Here is a 17,714-nt window from a genome sequence, read left to right as displayed (position 1 = left end):
AAAAGTACAGAGACACAGTGTCGAGGACGACTCACCAAGCCTGAGGACGGGTTGTTTTGACTGGCTTGGTGCTGTGCAGCCTTGATTCTGGCCTGCAGGTGAGCTGGAGGGTGGAAGTACTTGCACTTGTCTCGGCTGCAGCGGCCTTTAATATAGTCCATGCAGACAATGACCGAGTTCTCGTTGCAGTCCACCATGCCCGCCTCCAGGGGATGAGCGTAGCGGCAGTCGTTCTCACCTCGCGTGCAGTTCCCGCGCTGGAATTCTCTGCAAACCTGGCGGGGCAGGCGGGAGCACCGATCAACATTCACCTTTCAGCGTTTTTCCACAAAACATAGAAACACAACAACTGCACGCTGGCTGCGTACCTCCAGCTTGTCTGTGCGCACATGTTTTTGTGCGGAGGTGCCATTTCCCATGGCTGCCAGACCGGTAGGACTCCCGGGGACGAGCAGGGGAGTGCTGGGCAGCAGCTCAGGCATCAAACCCATCGCTGGGCCCATGTGGCTCAGATATGGACTGAATGCCATGCTGGGACTCGTTGCCAGAGAGGGTGTCACTGGGAATGTTGTCTGAAAGAAAGAGAACAAGAAAGAGACAATTTATGGCAGAGCTTTCAATAGGAGGCTTGAAGTGCTTGACTGCCAGCACTGCTTTTTACAGGAATAAGAACAATGCAGCTGCCTAAACAACTTCTACAAGCATGAAAAAACAGCTGAGCAGGCAGAATACATAAAAGACTTTCAATGTCACTTGAGATTCTGCAAATTTCTCCTTGTACAGTAAGAAACTTTGGCTTTCAAACACTTTTTAAAAACAAAAAGGCTCTTTTTATTCCCTATTTCATGTATGTAAGAGGACAGAAATAACCAGCATTGATAGAGTGAAATATTATTCTACTCCTTGTTGTCTGTTTAGCGCACATCTTGCACACGGCACGGTGTTTTGATGACTGCATTACTGTAGAGTCATAGTTTAGGATGGGCTGCTCACTATGGGCTGCAGTTGTGTTCCAGGCAGCATGAACTGCATCTGCTGAGCCAACATGGCTGCCGCGGCCTTCTGCTGGATCAGGTTGTTCCTCCCATTGATTTCCAGCTGGGTTTTCAGGTGCGGAGGTGGGTGCAGGTATTTGCAGTTCTCGCGTGTGCAACGCCCCTGAAGAGGAGAGCGGAGACAGGAAGGATGAGCATAGAAGCTTTAAGCAGGCAACAAAAACTCACTCCCACTCAAAAATAATTAAATAAATAAAAATCACCTCTTATCAGAGCAACCGATTCAAGTTTAGCAGAGGAGTCATCCATATAATCAAGTGTAATTTGTTACACTAAACATCAAGGATCTAGTGTGCTTTCAGAGGAGTCCTAATGACTATGCCTTATAAATTTTGGTGAATAAAGTACTAATGAAGCCCCAGAAGAGCTTCTGCTGCATAATTCATGAGAAAAATGCAACTGCTTTGTAAAAGAGTTCTGACGAATATTCAAAGGTGGTTTTTTTTTAATTTCTCAGGATATAATCATTTCATTTTGTCATTAAGTCATTTTTTGAGGCAATGTGAAACGACAGGTGTTGTATTTGAGCCAGCTTTGGATTTTTCCACAGCAGAAAAATAAACTAAAGTGACAAGCGATAAAGCTGGAGGCTGATAACACATGCTTAACTCTCACCGTCCTCTATGATAGAGTCAGTATCTCCATCGGGAAGATATCAGCTCAAAAATAAAATAAAATAACCTATTTTCTGAAATAAAGGAAAAACATTGCAGTGCATGAGTGAAAAAGCAAAAGCAGTCATTACTGGCAAAAATAAACTCACAAGCCAAATTTGTACATTTTGACATAACAGAGGGAAGGAGATATGAGTCCCCCGGGGGTTGTGCCAGGAAGGGTATCCGGCGTAAAAATCTGCCAAATCAAACATGTGGAGCTACCTGCTGTGGTGAGCTCTTGTGACAAGGAAGCAGCCGAAAGTGGCTTTGATATAACAGATGAATTGATACAGAACAGCATCAGCCAAAAAAAAGCTGGTCTGCAAAGAATCATGATATCTTCAAGAAGCATTTCAACTATGAGTTAACTGTACATAGGCCTATAATTCATATATGCAGACTAGATTTATAAAGTAAAGTTGGGAACCAGTCCTTACTAATTATTAATTTCTGTTTGTGATTTTTCTTTTCTTTCTAATAATATATTAAAAAAATGTTAAAAAAAAGAAAAAAAAAGAAAAATCATAGATACGATAATCTACTGAACACAGAGACACATCCATCAGTACGTGAGCTTATGTAATAAGCATCTTTATTTGTAACTGATTTCCTATTCTTGAATTCTAGCCTGCGTTAAGAAAATAGCTGCAAAATTTGCTGGGTGAGTTTATTGAACGTCACCTGGACGTTCATGTTGGGGTTTCTAGCAATGTAGGTCTGTACCAGAGTTGTTTAATATCAGTCTTTTAGTAATAAGAACAAAGGGAAGTGAAAATACCATTTTTAAAGTGAGAGAAATGAAAAAATTCTTTCAAGGTAACAATGTTTCCAGCGATGTTGTGAACCATGTTATTGTAAATCAACCACGAACTGCCAGTCAAAAAGAACACTGTGTATAGATTTAAACCAAGTACACCTGACCACAGCACCTGAAAAGGCACAAACCTACCAGGGACAGAAACTGTTACCGGGAGGGTTGCTTTTGCCAAGCCTGTGCCATCACCAGAAGCAGTGTAGGTAACAAAAGCAAAGATCAGCCAGCACATAAAGAAAAAGCAGCCTGTTTTCCTGTGCAGAATCACCATCCAGTACTCTTTGCACTGGTTTTCACTGGAACTACTGCAGTGGTACTTTAACAGATTGCTTTGTATAAGGAGTAAATAAGTCAAATAATGCATTGCTTTAAAACAAGCATTTACAATTGATAAGCTGATCTGAATGATCTAAAATCTGACAAGCACTTTGATTGATCTTCTTCATCTAAGTTGATTTAGCTTTAAGTAAACTTAAAAAGGCTTTATATTGGGTTACTTGTAATTCTATTTATTTAATTAAAATGCAGTTTAACGTAGTTCCACTACGGCACATGAAACCAATGTGCTGCACGATGGGTTTATAACTGTTGCTAATTCACGACCCTTGTCCCTTGTTGGGCTTTTACATTCACATTTTACACCATTCATAACATAAATCGACATATATAAAACCACAATAAACTATAAATACATAGTGTAAAATATAGTGTAGAAAAACAAAGAATTAATATAATTTCCAAAAGTATTAATAATTATAAAATTATAATATAGTTATTTAAAATGACTACAGCTCTGATTTACCACTAATCCACTCTTGACCTTTATGTTAAACATTTTATATCTGTAAATGTGCTTCACAGATTATAATCTTTTATGCTAATTGTCCAAATTTAGATGCGCGATGTGGTATTGCTTGTGATGCCTCTAGAAAGAATCTTTGAAGTCAGTCATTAAAGAAAAATAAATGAATGAAACTCGATTAATTTCTTTACAATACTACAATGATGTCACAACTGGCTTTTTATCCATAATTTTCAGAGTTTGATTGGATATTTTCACAACTTTTCTTCTTTAATGTGCCATTTCTAATCAACAGAAATGAAAATTTCAGGGGCTTTATATTAAAACAAACATTTCCAAATATCACACAGCTCTGCATTATCATGGAATATAAATTAAAAGATTATTAAATTGGATAAACATCGCAGGACACCGAAATGCCAGCTCCAGTTCTTTTTTTTTTATCTGATCATCTAATGAGACTACAACTCAGCTGGTTCTAGCTACACTCTGTAATCAATGCCATGGATTTACAGATGCAACTGAGGATAATCTCATTACTGCACAATACGTGGATATTTTGAATTTATCATCTCAGAAAACTGGGAAAAATTAAAGTCATAAATTACCAGCGAATCTTATCCTGCATCAGCAGCCGTGGCCAAAACCCGTTTTGATCAGAAGTCATTCTTCATGCTCCTTTTTACTTGTCATTTCTGGCTTTTTGACAAACTCTAAATCAGATTTGGATCCATTTATCTAAAAGCAATCAATTTGGCCCAGAATGCCGTTAAAGCAGTGTCCTTGCTCCCTGGCAGACTGTGGGGAAGGTGAAGATGGTGCTGCAGGAACACTGCAGGTCAACGCACACTCAGAGGAGAAACTGCAGTCTTCATTAAACCCCTGGGCTGACAGCATCTGTCTGCTCCTGCAGATGAGTCGTTAACCCGCTAAACTACCTCCGCTGAGCCTCGGCAACATGCTCTGTCATCAAACCACACCCACAGAAAGTCCCTCGCATTAGGTGATCACGAGCAAACCAAGAGCACTAAAGCAGAGGACAATAATACAATCTGAAGACAAGCTGACGTCATGGTGCAGAGGCTCTGATTGTGATGGATAACATGCTGAGATGAGGGCACATAAAAAGGGTGTTAGCAGCAGGATAACTCTATAAAAATAGGGGGAAGCCGCAGTGTCTCTTCACCAGCATCCACTCACACAACCTCACACAGCAGACAAAAAAGCACGAGAGCACACAGCAACGCAGCCGCCTGAAAACCGGTCATGATGGTACACAGGCATATAAAAACACTCTCGCCTACACCGGAGCAAGCTTTGCGTCAGCGAGCTGTGTGTTTAGGGATGAGACTGTAATGAAGAGAGAGTCCCATGAGCCCAGCATGCCTGCTCCAACTCAGAGGGAAAGAAAAGTATCTATTAATGAATCTAATGGTGCATTGACGTTATGCATTGCACGATCCAGACAGAAACACAAAGAAATAAAGAAAACTTTGATACAAAACCTTTATGAAAGCTGTGACATCTGGGTTAGAGAAAGAGGCCAATGAATAGCGGTGCTGAGGAGAGTACTAGGTCAGGAATCTCCTTTTGGTAGCCATGGCAACACACTACACAACACAGAGAAAGTCCCTGTTTGTACAGTAGTGTGCTGCTGATGCGCAGAGAGAAGAGAGAGCTAGGACGTCGATAAAAAAAAGATCACAGCGCAGCTCTACTCTGTGGCACACAATGACAGAACTGCACTGTAAACAATATTAACATGAAACACAACTGATGCTTTCTTTCAGTTAAAGACGACCTGTTACGCTCATTTCCACCACTTTTTTAATTCTTGGACTCAGCTAGAGTGGCCTTTGCATTGGTTGCCAGTTCAACATAATCCATCTTCTGATTGGCTGCTCTTCATAAACACAAGGTTAGAACACCAGATAGGTGGAGCTGTCCCTCATGTGGCCCAACATAACAATATTAGGGATATCGCAGTGATACAAACACATACAGTGGGGCAAAAAAGTATTTAGTCAGCCACCGATTGTGCAAGTTCCCCCACCTAAATGATGACAGAGGTCAGTAATTTGCACCAGAGGTACACTTCAACTGTGAGAGACAGAATGTGAAAAAAAAATCCATGAATGCCACATGGTAGGATTTGTAAAGAATATTCGTAAATCAGGGTGGAAAATAAGTATTTGGTCAATAACAAAAAACAACTCAATACTTTGTAACATAACCTTTGTTGGCAACAACAGAGGTCAAACGTTTACTATAGGTCTTTACCAGGTTTGCACACACAGTAGCTGGTATTTTGGCCCATTCCTCCATGCAGATCTTCTCGAGAGCAGTGATGTTTTGGGGCTGTCGCCGAGCAACACGGACTTTCAACTCCCGCCACAGATTTTCTATGGGGTTGAGGTCTGGAGACTGGCTAGGCCACTCCAGGACTTTCAAATGCTTCTTACGGAGCCACTCCTTTGTTGCCCGGGCGGTGTGTTTTGGATCATTGTCATGTTGGAAGACCCAGCCTCGTTTCATCTTCAAAGTTCTCACTGATGGAAGGAGGTTTTGGCTCAAAATCTCACGATACATGGCCCCATTCATTCTGTCCTTAACACGGATCAGTCGTCCTGTCCCCTTGGCAGAAAAACAGCCCCATAGCATGATGTTTCCACCCCCATGCTTCACAGTAGGTATGGTGTTCTTGGGATGCAACTCAGTATTCTTCTTCCTCCAAACACGACGAGTTGAGTTTATACCAAAAAGTTCTACTTTGGTTTCATCTGACCACATGACATTCTCCCAATCCTCTGCTGTATCATCCATGTGCTCTCTGGCAAACTTCAGACGGGCCTGGACATGCACTGGCTTCAGCAGCGGAACACGTCTGGCGCTGCGGGATTTGATTCCCTGCCGTTGTAGTGTGTTACTGATGGTGACCTTTGTTACTTTGGTCCCAGCTCTCTGCAGGTCATTCACCAGGTCTCCCCGTGTGGTTCTGGGATCTTTGCTCACCGTTCTCATGATCATTTTGACCCCACGGGATGAGATCTTGCGTGGAGCCCCAGATCGAGGGAGATTATCAGTGGTCTTGTATGTCTTCCATTTTCTGATGATTGCTCCCACAGTTGATTTTTTCACACCAAGCTGCTTGCCTATTGTAGATTCACTCTTCCCAGTCTGGTGCAGGTCTACAATACTTTTCCTGGTGTCCTTCGAAAGCTCTTTGGTCTTGGCCATGGCGGAGTTTGGAGTCTGACTGTTTGAGGCTGTGGACAGGTGTCTTTTATACAGATGATGAGTTCAAACAGGTGCCATTCATACAGGTAACGAGTGGGGGACAGAAAAGCTTCTTACAGAAGACGTTACAGGTCTGTGAGAGCCAGAGATTTTCCTTGTTTGAGGTGACCAAATACTTATTTTCCACCCTAATTTACGAATAAATTCTTTACAAATCCTACCATGTGAATTCATGGATTTTTTTTTCACATTCTGTCTCTCACAGTTGAAGTGTACCTCTGGTGCAAATTACTGACCTCTGTCATCATTTTAAGTGGGGGAACTTGCACAATCGGTGGCTGACTAAATACTTTTTTGCCCCACTGTATGTAATGCCCACATTGCGTTTCTTGCTAAGTCTGGTAAGACTGCAATAATACTGCTCTGTAACTGCAGAATAACCAGAGTACATGGAGACTTTTCTGCATTAATATCAAACATAAATACTATGCATTTTACTGATGTAACTTTGACATCGTTATTAGATTATGTTTATGTTTAGAATATCAGTGTAGCATTCACAGTGGTATTTGGTAACATTGATGCGATGAGGGCCTGGTCTTACGTTTTTACTTACTTTGTTGTGTAAGTTCTCACTAACATCATGCAAATGAAAGAATAGAAACAGCTGGACATATCTACCACGAATGTCGTTACCCCCCCGGGCCGGTCTTTTCAGCTGGTCTCAGGGTTTTGAGTAATTTTTAAGTTTAGGATCCTTGTTTGTTTTTGGAGGTACTCTCAGTTTGATCATTCCAGGGTTTTTTCATTCTTTATTTTGTTTATTGCTAAACTTTAATTTTCAGTCATTCCTTCGGATTGTAAGGAAACACTTCTGGTGATATTTTAATTCTAGTTTTGTAGTTTGTATTTATGATATTTTATTAGTCCCCTCGGTGTTTCAGTGTTGGCATTTCCCTGTTTCACTGTTATTCATTTTCTGTTTTACTTTGGTGATCATCTCTTTCCTGTGTTAAACTTTTAGTTTAACTTCCCCTCCTGACCCATTGTCGTTGATTGTCTTCACCTGTGTGATCACTCTTGTGTTGTTACCCTCTTTCATTCAGCTCTCTTGTTACCTCAAGCGTATGAATAGTCCAATCCTTTACTTTAGTCTTTGTCTTGCTGTCTGTTGATCTTCCTTTGCAGTCACCATTGTGTACTCCTGCATGACTTTTTGACTTTGCTACTTCGTTTATGAGTTGTGTACTTCCCTTATCATCTCATGTATATAAATAGTCCGGTCCTTCTCCTTAGTCTATGTCCTGGTGACTCTTAATTTTCCTGCGTGTTCACCATTGATTTAAATTTTGGTATATCAGCTTAAACAAATGGCTTTTGGTCTGCCTCCGCTTATCCTGCCTCAGTCCTCACCAGTCCTACAATCCAAATTCATAACAGTGAAGTGAAACCACACTCGTGATTGACAACTTATTAACTGATTAGGATACCTGGATAATCCTCCTTTGTGAAATTTAGAATGACCAAAATTTACAAAATGAAATTACTATTTTATTCAGTGTGGCCTGAAATGAGTGACTGAGCCCATGAAATCCTCGGGAAATAAGGCCATTTTCCCAGAACTGTTCAACCATATATATGGCCACCTGGTGGCCGTCAAAAAGTTTAATGTCAGTTTAAGAAATTTCCTTACTGGCTTTGCTTTTCAGATCAGGAGGTAATGTCCATCTTTTATATTGGGTCTGACTGAACCATGAACCTTGGCTCAGACACATAAAAAGGGTGTTAGCAGCACCCAAATATTTTGGGGTATTGTTGGTTTTTTTGGACAAAAAAAATTGATTTCAAAGAAGAATTTGGCTTTTAAACTTGGAGATCTTCATGCGCTTCACATTAGGTTAGTTGACCACAAAGATTAGTTCCTAAATCTAAATTGCATAAAATGTTGTTAGCTGCAGTCCTTCGATGATGTCATTCAAAGGTGACACTGCTATTGAATCATCTTTAGGTTGAAAAGTAGCATGGTGGGTAGATGCAGTGCCTACATTAATCATTTGAGATGACAGCAGCACTCCAGTTAACAAGGTAAAAAGAACTAGGCGGTGGGTTCAGACCAACCAGACAGAGCTAATGGAGGAGCAACAGAGAATGACAGCGGTCGGCTTGGGCCGGCATGGAGATGCCAGATATGGGAGGGATGATGAGGAGGGAAGCCATTAGAAATGAAATTAACAAAGGAGGGAGGGGTGGGCGGGGAGCAGGAGGAAGGAGCGATGCTGTAGAGCGGCTCTGCCTGGGACAGCGCGTGACGCTTCCTTGTTTTTTCTAGTCAGTCGACTGAAAGCAACAACTGTCAGCTGAGCACAATCCCGAACAACAACGAAGACAGAAACACTGGCATAGAAAAGATGGTTTCACACTCTGTGGCGGCACTGCATGTTAAAACCATCTGATCTGACCTTCGTCACCAGCTTCAGCTCTCTCTCTCAGACTATCAACGTGACCGTGGAGCTTCAAACAGCCTCTTCTTCCTGTCAGTGAGACCAGTACAGGGCCAGGCTGTTGCTCGGTGCTAAAAACAGCCGTGCCACTCAGGAAGATCAAACTATCCAATGGGTATGCACTCCTGTGCTGTTGCTAGGCCCCCTCTCTCTTTCGCTCTCTCTCCTCTCCAACTCCCCCCTTCTCTGGAGGACATAACACAGAAAAATGGCTGAATAATAAATTCTAACTCAATAAACGAGGAGACAGCAGCTGCACTCAGACAGAAAGCCCCTTGTCCGAGTCTCACTTTTTCACTGAGGGAAAGCTGGTGGACAAACATGCATAGATCAACACGAATGCACGCGCACGAGTGGAGCAACAGTGTATTCTGGATTTTAGCATAATTGGCCATTGAGAGATGTAGCTCCTCTAAAATGCACCACGTTTCAGACTGTTTTTACACAGCGTGCGAGCAGCGCTAGTGTTGTGATTCTGTGGTAGAGGAGCGAGAGGGGGTGAGGAAAGCAGCGGCAGAGATGCTGGAGCAGTACAACCGACTAGCCCACATCAGAGGTGGTGGAGGAACAGAGAGCATCAGCTGAGCCGCTTTACGAGAAATTATGCCTGGTCCGAGCGGAAACAATAAATATCTGGAAAACCAGATGTCATTCCCTGGTTTATCTAGCTACAAATAAACACAGAATCTGTATTTAGTTATTAAGACTCATGCCTGGTTATACCAGTTATACCATGGCCAAAAAAAATCTGGCTGAAAGGTTTATGACCCAGACAGTAACCAGACACATGTTTTTTCACCTCTAAATCAATATGGTAACATTAAACTATAAGTTGTTGTTTTTTTTAAAAGACAGTATTTTACATGGAGACAGTAAAACGGCTAATTAGCTAATGTGCCTATTTGGGGGGTGATATTTGAGGCAGCCAAATGATACATAGTAATTCATAATCAGAAATAATAATAAAAAAAAAACCCTTTACTTTGTGATTTTCAGTTTAAATATAAAGCTACTATCAAATGTCACCAGACATAACAGAGCTTTTATTGTGAAAATCACAGGCTACACCTAAAAGTGAATGAAAGAGGTATAACGTCACATTATACGAAAAAATTCAGCTCTTGCTACTTTAAACTTTGATATTAGTTCAAGAAAAGCCAAAAAAGTATCCAAGTAAAAAAACCAAAAAAACCAATAACACACAAACTGTTTTTTGTTTTTTGATATTAAAGCAAGAATTGCAACTATATTAAAATATATTAACCCTGACATCTGAGCCACAGAGGAAATCACTAGTGCAAGATTATAGTTTTGCAGCTGATGACAATTTCTATTAATTAAAACAATTCTGATATTAATACTGAATGATATTTTATAAATACACAGGTATAAAATTGCACAGCTATGATAAAAAGTGTAAATGCTGGGGTTTTTATTAAAAAACGATCTATCCTTCACAAACTACCACATCTTTCACAAGCAATTCAATGTGAAGACACCGCCTGACTGCACTACTGTCTGTTCATGCTACTCTGCTGCATGTGCTGCAAACACTAATAAGACTATTTCTAAATTACTCCAAGCATATTTTCTCTATTATGTTCTTTGGGAAAGAATTATCATAAAGTTAAAAGTTATCGTATAAAATGGCGCATGTAGGAAAAGGTAAATATGGTGTCTCTAATACATCTGTAATCGCGCAACATCAGCCAAGAAGCTGACAGACAGACAGATATGCAGAATGTATCAGCTGGGCTCTAATCTATTACAGGTATGGAAATGATTGTCAGCAGTTCCTCTTTATCATACAGTAGACTATCTAAACTACAGGGTGTTTCACTATCACAGGTTTTTCCCGGCTTCCCAGGCCTTTTGGAGACTAACTAATGTTAAGTACAAATAGATAAGAAACTGAGCCAGTGTTACTTCACTTAACAGAATATTTTTGGCATTTGTGAAATAAAAATATATTTTAGTCTCGAGTAAATTAAACTGCCACTCAGAATAACTGGTTAAAAATATTCTGTATCGCAGTCTCGGTGGTTTTCCTTTTTGGGGGAAAGGCCAAAATCCTTTTGGTGGGCCTGAATTTTCTTTCTTACATATATATATATATATATATATATATATATATATATATATATATATCTGAACAGGGGCTTTTTGTACCTCAAAATAGGCCTTTGGCCACAACTTGTCACAAACAGTGAAAGGAAAGAGTCTTTGTTACCTTACTTATATTAAGTTTATGCACTATGCTGTTATTTCCGGCAATTCGATAGACGAAAACGTACTTTACAGTTAAGTAAATAACTCCCAACTTAAATAGCTCAAAAGAATTTTATTACAGTCTTGGTGATTTTCCCCTTAGGGGGAGGCCAGACGCTCTTTACAGGCAGTAAAACCCTGATGACGTGTTCTTATCTTAGCTAAATGGTGACAAAATAAAATATGTCATTTACAGCTGTTTTTCTCATGAATTAAAAAAGCCATTGTGGGACGTGAAAAGAACACACTTTTCCTTCATTATACAATTTTTTAAAAAACTACAGAAAAATGTTACTAAGACTTGAAATAACACACATCCCTATACTTTCCAGGCCCAGAATCACAGAGATTTACACTATAAAGATAAAATTAGAATATATTGTTAAGTAAAGTTATGACCAACTGACATAGTTTAATAGGTTTAAGGGGTGGACCACGCAAATCCTAACGTATCGCTACGTGATGTGTTTTTCCTGCTAAAGACGAGCAAACTCATTTGAAACACTGCACAAAATCCTGGTTTGTGTGTACGTCAGGATGTGTTTATATGTCATTCAGCTATATAATACTTCACAGAGCCAAAAGCCATTGACTAGCTTGACATGAAGCACAATGAATGTGTGGAAACAAACAAGCTGTATTAGAGCAGCGTGTCTGTAGCACAGTTACCTTGAGCGAATCAAAGCAGGCGATGACTCGGCCGTTCTCCACATGGCAGCTCCGTGAGGGATGTGCAAACTTACACTCAGCGTCAGACCGCGAGCAGGTGCCTCTCTGAAACTCACGACACACTTCCAAGGTCAGCCATTTGGTGTCTCGTCCCATGGTCATGCTGACAGCCATCAGAGACGCTCGCAGACGCTGTGCAGCGGCGGTGGGCAAACTGACGGAAAACTGTCTGATGAGAGCAAGGGTGACTAATGGTGATTCAAGACAAAAAAATCCCCCAGCACAACACAGAGGAAACAGAAGCAAAAATATTTTCGGTTTCTCCTCAGTGCAAATAGGCAGCGAGTCCTTTTGGTTGGTGTATTTTGGGGGATGTTTATTAGTTCTTCCTGGGAAAAGTGGCAGCTGAAGTCTCACTGCAGTGAGATATATAGAGGGGCTTGACTGCGAGCAGAGGCCAGCTCTGTCTCATAAAAAAGGAAGAAAAAAAGGAAACTAATCTGAGGGCATCACTCTGGCATGTCGCTTGGATCGCAGAGTCGCCGAGTGTGTGCATTCACCTGTATCAGCCCGCTGTAAATCACCACTACATTCACGTCAACATGGCCAGGCTGGGGCATTCACTGTAGTTCTACTTTAGTTATATTTGGGCAGCCTGACAAGGAAACTAAAGATTTCTTTAGAGCAAAACAAGAACAAAACAAAAATAAAACAAAAAAAAGACAGTCTTACACGGAGATGTCCTTGTAATGATGAGACGAAGTGGCTGCTCAGCTCAGGGTATGCTGGGACTGCAGCTCAGCAATGTGGGATGGGATGACTCTGTGGCTGTCAGGATAAAATACAGCCTCCATTCAAGGCCAGACACACACCGTCCCGCTGTAATCCAGCAGACTCGGCAGACGTACCCTCGCAGTAGGCACTTTGGAGTTCCACTTCCTCCTCTTACTTTAGTCTCTTTCTCATCCCTCCTTGTCCGTTTCCTATTCTTCTGCTGTCATCCTCCTCCTCCTCACTGACCTCTCTGCTGCATGTCCTTGCTTGCTGCCTTGCTGTGGATTGCAAAAACAGAGGAGCGTTAACAAAACACCAGCCTGTTGAGGAGAGAACGTGACTGTAGAGCTACAACCTGGTGTGGAGTTTGTTTAAACGGAGGGCGACGAGGATCACGAGGCAGGGAGGGTGGACGCGAAACAGCCAAAGAGGAGAAGACGAGGGCAAACAAATAGGGTAGCAGGGAGGGAGGCAGCGGTGAACAGGAAAGGGCAAGCTACAGTATGTCTTGATTAAGTGATACAAGAGAGGGAGAGAGAGGGAGAGGATGGAGGGAGGGAGATTGCAGGCAGTGGAGAGACGTCACTTTAACTCCGGTGAGCTCCATGGAGCAGAAAGTAATTGACTAACTTGACATGATTCACGCAGAAACACACAGCGGATAGAGGTGTCCTTGAAGTGGCACAGGTTGGCACGCTGGTCCACACAGATGAGTGCCAGACAGTTATTAATGCGAGGGGTAGAGACAGGAAAAGCAGAGCCAGGGCAGAGAGAGAAGGGGTAGTTCATCACAACTGCAGCTGCTGTGCTCAATGCAGAGCAGCAGCCAATCAGGCAGACTCTTACAGGCAGGCAGGGCACGTGACTAACCAATGACAGAGCAGTTTAAAGCTCAGCTCCTCCCTTCACACAGCCTGTCCTTGTTCCTCTCTGATTCCCCCACCCCTCCTCACTGGTACAAGCACAGTCATGGCAGTCATGGCTGAGCCACATGCTAATATCCACGCTGTACAAGAGCCCTGAGCTGAAACCAGACAGCTCAGTCTTCTCACAGATGTGGAGGAGTTATCCAAACTGTGCACTCTGCTGCAGCATGATGCAAGGATGATGCATGCAGCCTGTTGTGCTGCTCACTCTGAAGGAGCAGAGTGACGTGTCCAGACACTAAGTGAATACAGATACTGATCAGAGAGGTGACACATGCACACAGAAGAAACTAGCAGCTTCTCAAGGGAAGAGGAGGTCCAGACTGCATTTTGGGGGGGACTTTTTAAATTGTAAATTGAAGAGAAAGAAGACTATGCTGTTTAAAACCTGAGTGCATGTCCAATTAATTAAGAACAGAAGAGATGCAGGAGAGAAGGAGTGCAAAATAAAAAAACAAAACAGGGGAAGGAGGACAGGGCGTTGGAGCAGATATTATCAGTCCCTGCGTCTGATGGCGGCAGACACAGACGGAGGAAGCGACGAGGGGGGGGGAGAATGTGAGGGAACGAGTGTGTGTGTGTGTGTGTGAGCATGCAGATACACAGCCCAGAAGGAGAACACTGCAGCAGAGTGGGAGACGGAGGGATAAGGGGGAGGTGGGAACTGAATTGATACACCCACCTTCAAACACAAGAACAAAGACACATCCCAGCCAAAAAAAGAGGAATGAGAGATGAGCAGGTACAGCAATTGCTTTGCTTGCTTTAACCACTCTGCTTGTCTGTGCCTCTTCTCTCCTCTCAGCCTACCTATAGATCGATAGAAACTTTTCTCAGGGGCACAAGGCAAGCACCTCCTCCTCCTGCAGCTCTGCCTGTCCTTCATTCAGGTCCACATCAGTGTCAAACGCCTCTGCTTACGCACATCCTGACGATGCAGCTCAGCAATATGCAACACACATCATCAAAACGCTCCTCAGCAACACTCCTCGCGCTCGCCACACCAGACACCAAATGGCGCACAGTTGCCGTTGCAACCATTCTTGGAAAGCTGCATTGAAAAACTGGCTCTCCTCCAATGCCAGCCTAGTTTACACTGCACTGGGCAACTTTGAATATACACAGGAACAATTTTTTACTTCCTCATACAAGCTGCTGGGACTCTGCTTTCCTCAGTTTGCCTCTTGCCTCTATTGAGGCCTTTATGGATACAGCAAGACAAAGGAAACAGTTAAAAACAGAGAGTTAAAGCCATGGAATAATGTGTAAGTGGGTTAAATGTGACATGGCCACTTGGGGGTGTTGGTTTGTTTGTTTTTTTACAGCATGGTCATAAACAGACCAGTGAGCGCCTGAGTTAGCAGACCTGACATTTTGCAAGTGATAAAGTAACTTTTATTAATTAGTTACTTATAAGTGGGAGCTGCTCCTACATCACCGAGCATGTAAATGTAGCTAAATGGAAAAGAACAGATGACTTTTACTGCAACCTAAGAGTATCAAATTATTCAGAAGTACTCTGAATGAACTGACAATCCTTTCCTTTCCTAGTGGATATGTGTGACGCTCTTCTTGCACGCTAATACTGTGAGCTACATGCAAAATACTGCAAAATTCCCATATAACCCTAACAAACTAGTACATACTTTAACACTGTAGGTTAGTGCACGGCTGTGCATGTTAACTTAGTAGGCACCACTGCCCAGTATCCTGGCAAAACATATGGTAGGGGACTATAGTAAGCAAACATGTACCTGCTCATTAATACTGTTGGAAATTTTAAAATGTCATCTTCATCAGAAACCACACATTTCTTTGCAGAAATTTCATGGCATTCATTCCAATAAGTGTTAAGCTACTTCTTTGTTGCCCTGTGATGGGTAGCTTTCCTGTAATAAGCTCCAACCACTTCACAGCCTTGAATTAGATAAGAAAGCTGGATGAATGGATGGATACTAGAGAGAGGACAAAAGGTGGATCAAGTCTGAAAAGTGAAGCTAATGTAAGAAGTGCCCGAAACCTGCATTATTTTTAATGGTCCATAGGGGACAACCTCTCTGGTTATAAAAAGACTTCTGGTTGTGTAGAAGCCTATGAGAAAAAAAGTGCTTGGGTAACTTGATCTATGTCCTCAGTAAACACTTTCCTATTGACTTTATTGAATAAAATTTTGAATTTAAAATCCATCTCATCACATGCAAGGTCCCGTTTTACCTCAAAGACCTCATAGTACCATATCACCCCAGTAGAGCTTTTCATTCTCAGACTCCAGGCTTACTTGTTCCTAGAGTACTTAAAAGTAGATCGGGAGGCAGAGCCTTCAGCTTTCAGATCCCTCTTTTGTGGAACCAGCTCCCAGTTTGGATTTGGGAGACATCCTCTCTACTTTTAAGATTAGGCTTAAAACTTTCCTTTGTGATAAAGCACATAGTCCCTCAGCTGACCCCGATCAGGTGACCTTGAATTCTCCCTTAGTTACACTGCAATAGGTCTAGGCTGCTGGGGGTTTCCCATGATGCACTGTTTCTTTTTCACTGACTATGTGTTAATAGAGCTCTTGTCATTTAATAATTAGTTATTATTAATCTTTGGCTCTCTTCCACAGCATGTCTTTTGTCCTGTCTTCCTGACCTCACCCCAACCGGTCATGGCCGAGGGCCGCCTCTCCCTGAGCTTGGTTCTTCCAGATGTTTCTTCCTGTTAAAAGGGAGTTTTTCCTTTCAACTATCGTCACTCATAGGAGGTCAACTGATTGTTGGGGTTTTCTCTGTATTTTGTAGGGTCTTTACCTTTTAATATAAAGTGCATTGAGGCGATTATTGTTGCTATATAAATAAAATCGAATTGAAAAACACTGAATTTATGAGCTGAACTGTAAATTATAATCACAACAACACACCTCAGCATCTGTTGGCCTGTTGCTGTTGGTAAACTGATGTCCTTTATGTAAAAAAAAGTAAAATAAATAAATAAATAAGACTGGTAGATGTTATGTATATGCTAAAAATGGGTCAAGCGTTATCCCACTGCAAGGTGGTTGCTAGGCAATGTGATGGCATCATAAGGTATTAAGCACAATTTATCTTTTGTATAGTAAACGTTATTGTGAAATAAAATGGATGGGGTATTTCTATGAGGTTTTACAGACGCGTAAATGCCAAATATCAGGTCATTTTAGCCTGTTGCTAGGAGGTTGTTAAGCAACATGATGATGACATAATATAGGGCATAGCCAAGAACAGGGGCTGGCAATACATCTTCCCAAGAGGCCACATGACAAAGCTGAGATTCTCGTGGAGGGCCACACCTATAATTTGAATTTAATTCCGCTCAATGTTAATTTTAGTTCTTTATAAGCTTATTGATGCGGCCCTCTACAACAGTGCCAGTTTCATATGTGGTTCCCTTAAGGAAAATCAATTGCCCATCCTTGGCTAAGAGCCTTCAGGGGCCTAAGATTTATCTGTTTTCTAAGTTTCGTTGCCCAACTCCTGATAGCGTAGAAAGACTTTGCAGACAAAGAAACAAACACACAGTCAGACAGACAGAGACTTTGTGTATTATAGTCAGATTATTAGAGTCGGAGAGGAGGATAATCCAGGACGCACCACGATCACTGGAATGAGCATGCACTGTAAGTGGTTTCTTTGTCAGACCCACACCTTTCCTCTTCATATATAGCTCTAAAACACCATGAAAACACTTGAAACGGTGTAAAATGGTCAACTGGTCAACCAGGACTCATTAACATACTACTGCAGCTGAAAAACTGTAATCTCTGTTAAAAATAGTTCAGGCTAATAAGACATTGACATATCAACAGTCTCAATATGTTTTTAAACACAGTCTAGAATTGACATCTACTGCTAAGCTGCTTTGTTGCAAAACCCGACCTACCACAATAGATCTGACAGGAGGAGACCACAAGGCACACGAGTCGAACAAAAAGCCAGTGAGCACGGAATGAAGAAGCAGACAGAGTGAAAGGGTCGACTAAGAAAAAATGAAAGAG

At 41.8% G+C, this 17,714-nt stretch overlaps 1 protein-coding gene across 7 annotated transcripts in view; it reads right to left on the bottom strand.

Moving 5' to 3' along the window:
- The window catches only part of mbnl3 (muscleblind-like splicing regulator 3), a 38,018-nt gene that overhangs the window by 16,605 nt on the left and 3,699 nt on the right, over window positions 1–17,714 (bottom strand). For 4 of the 7 annotated variants that reach the window (XM_040015249.1, XM_040015253.1, XM_040015254.1 and 1 more), the window contains exons 2-5: window positions 12,003–13,054; window positions 994–1,158; window positions 369–572; window positions 36–275 (exon numbers count right to left, since the gene is read on the bottom strand). In XM_040015249.1, the coding sequence (XP_039871183.1) occupies window positions 36–275; window positions 369–572; window positions 994–1,158; window positions 12,003–12,176 (783 nt within the window). In that variant the 5' untranslated portion in view covers window positions 12,177–13,054. Of the gene's footprint in view, window positions 1–35; window positions 276–368; window positions 573–993; window positions 1,159–12,002; window positions 13,055–13,131; window positions 16,270–17,714 lie in introns of those variants that run through there. The other 3 variants (XM_040015251.1, XM_040015250.1, XM_040015252.1) reach the window with 3 other exon arrangements.

This window comes from Simochromis diagramma, unplaced genomic scaffold (assembly GCF_900408965.1).
Source record: "Simochromis diagramma unplaced genomic scaffold, fSimDia1.1 OVJJ01000685.1, whole genome shotgun sequence".
Lineage (NCBI taxonomy): Eukaryota > Metazoa > Chordata > Actinopteri > Cichliformes > Cichlidae > Simochromis > Simochromis diagramma.
Note: the sequence above shows the minus strand (reverse complement) of the source record. Positions and strands in the feature narration are given on the sequence as shown.